This window comes from Carassius gibelio, chromosome B10 (genome assembly GCF_023724105.1).
Source record: "Carassius gibelio isolate Cgi1373 ecotype wild population from Czech Republic chromosome B10, carGib1.2-hapl.c, whole genome shotgun sequence".
NCBI lineage: Eukaryota > Metazoa > Chordata > Actinopteri > Cypriniformes > Cyprinidae > Carassius > Carassius gibelio.
This window is the reverse complement of record NC_068405.1, coordinates 19,790,943-19,796,942: the sequence shown is the minus strand read 5'-3', so window position 1 is coordinate 19,796,942 and position 6,000 is coordinate 19,790,943. Positions and strand designations below refer to the sequence as shown.

At 36.5% G+C, this 6,000-nt stretch overlaps 1 protein-coding gene and 1 long non-coding RNA gene across 2 annotated transcripts; one reads left to right on the top strand and one right to left on the bottom strand.

Moving 5' to 3' along the window:
* Positions 1-459: 459 nt before the first annotated feature.
* On the bottom strand, positions 460-4,907 carry LOC127966899 (serpin H1). Its single transcript, XM_052568250.1, has 5 exons — positions 4,767-4,907; positions 2,821-3,423; positions 2,644-2,742; positions 1,440-1,672; positions 460-1,354 (listed from the first exon to the last, which is right to left on the bottom strand). The coding sequence occupies exons 1-5, from the start codon at positions 4,834-4,836 to the stop codon at positions 1,052-1,054; spliced, it is 1,308 nt and encodes a 435-aa protein (XP_052424210.1). The 5' UTR covers positions 4,837-4,907; the 3' UTR covers positions 460-1,051.
* Positions 3,419-5,860, top strand: LOC127966900 (uncharacterized). The gene is made up of 3 exons (XR_008155735.1): positions 3,419-4,545; positions 4,744-5,125; positions 5,494-5,860. It is a non-coding gene; the product is annotated as an uncharacterized LOC127966900 (long non-coding RNA).
* The last annotated feature ends 140 nt before the right edge of the window (positions 5,861-6,000 follow it).

Here is a 6,000-nt window from a genome sequence, read left to right as displayed (position 1 = left end):
AATGATGAATAAAGTCGTAGTTTTGGCTACTTTTGAACCAAAATTTATTTTTGATGCTTCAACCAATCCTAACTGACCCTGTGATGTCACATGGACTACTTTGAAGATGTTTTTATTACCTTTCTGGACATGGACAGTAGACCGTACATACATTTTCAATGGAGAGACAGAAAGCTCTTGGACTAAATCTAAAATATCTTAAACTGTGTTCCGAAGATGAACGGAGGCCTCACGGGTTTGGAACGACATGAGGGTGAGTCATTAATGACATAATTTTCATTTTTCGGTGAACTAATCCTTTAAGGCTTATTGTATACTGAATATTTTGGCATCTGCATTCTGTGTACATTATACATACTTTATACTTCAGAAATAATAAGTGTATTATTGTAGCACACATAGCCACAAACTATTTGACCTTAAAAGAAGAACAGTGTAAAAAAAAAAACCACACACACATTCTCTCTCAGTGATGCTGATTTTATTGAAAAAACGAGGAACAAACCAACATTTTTAGACAACCGTGTTAGGTACAATGTGAACACAAGGTCTAAAATGGTACAAACGTGGGCTCATATTACATGCTGTCTAGTGAAGACACAGTATTCAGTGCAGACGCAAGTGTGCACTTCTGAGAGGAATGATTCAGCATGGCATGGTAACAAAATCCACAGAAATCTAAAACTCGGGATATGGAGTTATGCGCTCCAGCAATCAAAACGCAAAGGAAAAAGATAAACCCCTGAGCAAAAAATGCTGTTCGTGTGGATTTATAGCAAACTTCATGGAGATCATACTTAATATAAGCATGCTGCACTTCTCAGAAACCGATTCAGGTGTACATTTACTATACTTTGTCAAGTACATTTGCATTTTTTGAAACAAAAAACATGAGGCACTTAAATGTCACTTTTCAAAGTAAATGTAACGGATAGCACATGGTGGTCCACAGATCTAATGGAACGAACTCAGGTGTACCATTTACACACATCCATAAATCTTTATTCACACACAGTCATTAACCACATACAATCACACTTAAATTAGCAAATTACAATTCATCCCTCATTTTATCACCCTTCGGTCGGACCAGCCGGCCCATGAAAAGGATTGAGTTTGTCTTCTTGTCCTTCACCAGGAAGATGAAGGGATGGTCAGCGTAGAAGAGTTTGGGGTTCTTGAGCTTGTCGGTACCAAAGATGCTAGTATCGGGTGGATTTCCCTCCGTGTCCCACTCCATGGCGGAGGCGTGGAATACGTTGGACAGATAGAGGTCTTTCTTCCCTGAGATGTTAGACAGATCAGCTTTTGCCTTGTCCACAGCTTCAGTCAGACCCAGCTCGGCGAGATGTTTCTGCAAGAGAGCAAGCCATTACAATAGTAACTGATTTTCACAGGTTAGTGAGTACTAGCTTGTTGGAATTGCAGATTGTCCGTACCTGCAGGTTGTGGCTGACCTCCACGCTGACCTTTGGCAGTGACACTGCAACTGCCCTCTGTTCCATTTTACTAATCCAGGTGTTGAGTTGTTGACGTGTCAACAGTTTTTCTACTCTCTCCAGGGATTCTACATGGTACGGCATGATGAACACCACAGACGACATCTTATGGGCCAGTGCCATGTCCAGAACTAAAAGGTTGTTGGTTGTGTCGTCAAAAAAGCCGTAAATGCCTGAAAGACAGCATGAATGCATGATGTAATTATGTAAAGGCAAATGATGGAAGTCTAAAATTTCCTTCCAAAACAAACAGCAGTTTTGGATGTAAGTGATTGTAAGTTAGTTAGTTTTGAACACAGATTTGTTTTATTATTATAATGTTTATGTACTTGCCAGTGTTAATATTTTTTTACATTAAAATGTAAATTATGATAAAAAAAATTCAATATTTTATATATTAATTGTGTGTGTGTGTGTATATATATATATATATATATATATATATTTTTTTTTTTTTTTTTTTTTTTTTATCTAACAATTTTTTTTTATTACTTTTTTTGTAAATTAAATTGACAAATTTTGTAAATGAAATGACATGTCATTTTAGTCAGTAAAATGGAACATGCTCATTTGACATATTCTTTAAGATAAACAAATATATTCTTTAAAATTAAAGAATATGAGAAGTCAAAATACTGACTTACTTTTATTGGATATTGTCATAAAAACAAAATATTTTTTTATTTAAATATATAAAATATTCATTAATTATAACAGAATAAATAAATAGTTAAATTGTTAGTTTACTTTTGTTGTTTAATTTAAATCTTTTTTGTTGAATAAAAAATGCATGCCATTTCACTGAGATAAATTGTCTAAAATAAATTAATATGTACTAATAATGGCTAAATTTAAGGGATATAATACATAATATATTTAAAACTAAATATGTAACTTATTTGAATATCTAGTTTAATTTTGCACTTTCTTATAAATTTAAATGTAATATTTGTTGACTTAGGACCATGCTAGTAAAATTGACTTAAATTAAAGAACATAACATAGAATACACAAAAAACTGTCCTGATAATTAATTTCTAATAAAAACTTAAAGAAACAAACAAAAAAATACTTGATAATGAACCACTAAGCTACATATAATTATGTGTTTCAGGAATCACATCTGGTTTATCCATGGCCTCACCTGTGCGATGCATCATGGGTACAGAGACGGTGTAGGAGCGATGCACTAAGAAACCACGATTATCCACCATCTTATGATGGAACTGCTCATCCCAGTGTGCTGCAGAGAAAACAGAGTCACATATTAGTTAAAGAATCTACAAATTGCTCCTAATTCCTAAGTGTTTCCAAGACTTACGTTTATAAAACATGGCATTGATGATCATGGCTCCATCTGTCTTCTCCACATCTTTGGTCACCTCGGGCAGCTTGCCATCGGTGGACTTCGATGCCCAATCATTGATGGCCTTCACCGCACTGCGCTTGTCACGGAAGTTTATTTTGGAGTGCTCACAGTTATAATGCTTCTTGCTGCTCTTCAGAAAGTTGTCGACAAAACTCACAGAGCTGGGCCCGTACAAACGGTTGCTGATCTTCCAGGTGACATTACGCGCTGTTGAGTTACTGACCTCGGTGAGAAGCTCTGACAGCCCAGAGTGCAGCTGCTCATCCTTCACCGTAGTGGCACTCAAGACGGTTTTGACCTGAGAAGCAGTGTTGGATTTCCCTCCAAGAGCCACCAGACCCAATGAGGAGGCCACAACCACGGGGGAAATCACGATGTTCTCGATGTCCTTCTCTTTTGCTAGGTTGTGGTACAGGTTGAAGGCAAAATTAGCGCTGTTGTCTGCCAGGATGGAGGCATGGCTGCTGAGGGCCTTGTCCCCGCTCACAGTAGCCAGTAAGCACAGGAGAACCACGCTTGACACCAACATGATTTCGGAGGTGGTAAGTTTACAGCCTATAAAGGTAGAGAGGTTTAGTCAGTTATTTTAGATAAACATGAGATGGTTTTCTTTATGTGTAGAGCTTTAGACTGTGTTCCTGACCACAGAACTGAAAGCAGCGCCAAGATATATTAGAGCTGTAATTTTAAATTCCCATAGCCTTTAATGACAGTCCTGCTATGCAAAAGGAAGTCCAGCAGTCATTTAAGGCAGCAGTGTTACATAACTGCCACGTGCACAGCTGTAACCTCACTAAGCTCTCTTTGTCATAACATATTTTTGTTTATTCCTTGCTGAACATAAAAAATATTTTTAAGAACTGTTTACACTACATTTCAAATCTTTAAGATTTGTTAATGTTTTTGAAAGAAGTATCTTGTGGTCACCAAAGCTGCATTTATTTGATCAAAAAGACAGTAAAACCAGTAATATTGTGAAATAATATTACAACTCTTTTCTATTTTAATATATTTGAAAATTAATTGTATTTTTCTGATGGTAAAGGTTCATTTGCAGCATCATCACTCCAGTCTTCAGTGCCACGTGAGCCTTCAGAAATCATTCGAATATGCTGATTTGGTACTCAAGAAACATTTATTATTATCAACATTTGGTAAATATAAAGTTGAACAGCATTTATTTAGTATATAAATGTTTTTTTAACATTATAAATGTCTTTACTGTCACTTTTGATCAATTTGATCATGAATTCTTGCCGAATAAAAATATATTTTCTTTCAAAACAAAACAAAAAGTAAACTTTTAAACAGTTGTGGATAGTATCATATAACTTTGCTTGGAAAACAAGTTGTGCAGCCACATATACAGATTTCATGGCTCCCAGAGTCATCTTACGCCGGATAACCGTTATCCAATCAGCACTGCCAGGATGGCAGGAAGTTCTGACACTAGTGTGGGAACAGCAGACTTCAGAGAGAGTCTGTGCAGATTTTCCCCACCCCTCTACCAGTGAATGGCCCAAAATGTTGCCTTCGGCCGTGCAAAGGCACCATACACCGCACCCTCTCAAAGAATGGCCTTTTATTATCCCTACATGTCAGAGTCTGAAGGAGCAATGGAAAACATTAGGAACTGTGGTGTATGCTAGAAACCTTTTGAATCATCACACAAACACGGTAAATTAAACCACTTACAGTAGCTGTGTATAAGCATCTTTTCACCTTTGAGTAAAACTTAAAAAATTGCAATGTCTCATACAAGCTTTTGTTTAACATTTCAAAATTTAAAATGAAAAATTCTGTTATGGAATACCACACATTTTGTACATTTTTCATACTGCTGATGAAGCCTGAATGCAAAATTTGTTTTCACAGCTGTAACGGTATCTGTTACTCACCTCTCAAGAGCTCCCAAAAACTTCTGCAGCCTCTCGGATCTGTCAGCTTCCCCGACACCAAATCCTTCATGCAGACTTTATAGACTGGAATAGAAACTTCTGGAAGTTGGGAAAGGAGTATAATAATGGTTCCCGTTTTTCTGTGAGACCTCCCCCAGATCCAGTTACTGTGGGACCTGGACTCTCTCCTCGAGGTCCTAAAGGCAGCAGGAACTGACCCCTTTCCTGCTCACACACTCACACAATGGCTAAACTGAAGTGCTTTTTCATGCAAAGACAATTGGACATCGGATTTATGAATGTGAAATGTGGACATCGGATTTACTGATTAAAATCGAATCAAATTTAAAAACATCCTAGTAAGTAAGTTAAGAATTAAGAAGTTAGTCTAAAACCTGGTGTTTGATACTTAATTTTATTCAAATTACTTTTTATCTATTATTTTTATAATTTGTTCAGAAAATGCAAAGTATATTATAAAAGTAACAGTAAAAAGAAGAAGTTTAGACGTTGTTCTACTACTTCCACCCCCTCCCCATCTGTCTCTCCTCCCCCTCTCTTCTGTGTGCCACGTTTTAGTGGGTCGTGTCTTGGCCTGCAAGCGGACAGCAGACAAAACAGAGATTTTATCGGTCTAGTTGGGTATAATGGATGCTTTATGGTTTCTATACGTCCTCATAACACCTCACGCACTAATATGCCATGTATCTTCATTTTCTTCCTATAGCACTAGGAATCCTGTTGTTCAAACATGAAGCACTGGAATGCATGAAGAATCCCAGAGGAACATTTTATTGCATAGAAGTTTAAAGCACAGGAGACTTGGAAAAATCTCAGGAATGTTTCACATAAGTGTCCTTCTCTCAGTGCTGCAAATTAAAACATGTCTTTATGCAATACATGACTTGGTCACCATTGGATCCTCTGCAGTGAATGGGTGCCATCAGAATGAGAGTTCAAACAGCTGATAAAAACATCACAATGATCTACACGACTCCAGCCCCTAAATTAATGTTTTGAGAAGTGAAAAACTACATATCTGAAAGAAACAAGTCCATTATTAAGATGTTTTTAACTTCAAACCATTGCTTCAGCTAAATACATGTCTATGAATAAAAGTATGTTTTCTTACAGCAGTTTTTTTTTTTTTTTTAAGATTAAATCTTACAAACTTTTGCAAGATATTACAAAATAAAAACTGTTTATGAAAATGACAAATTTGACCACTGTTAGC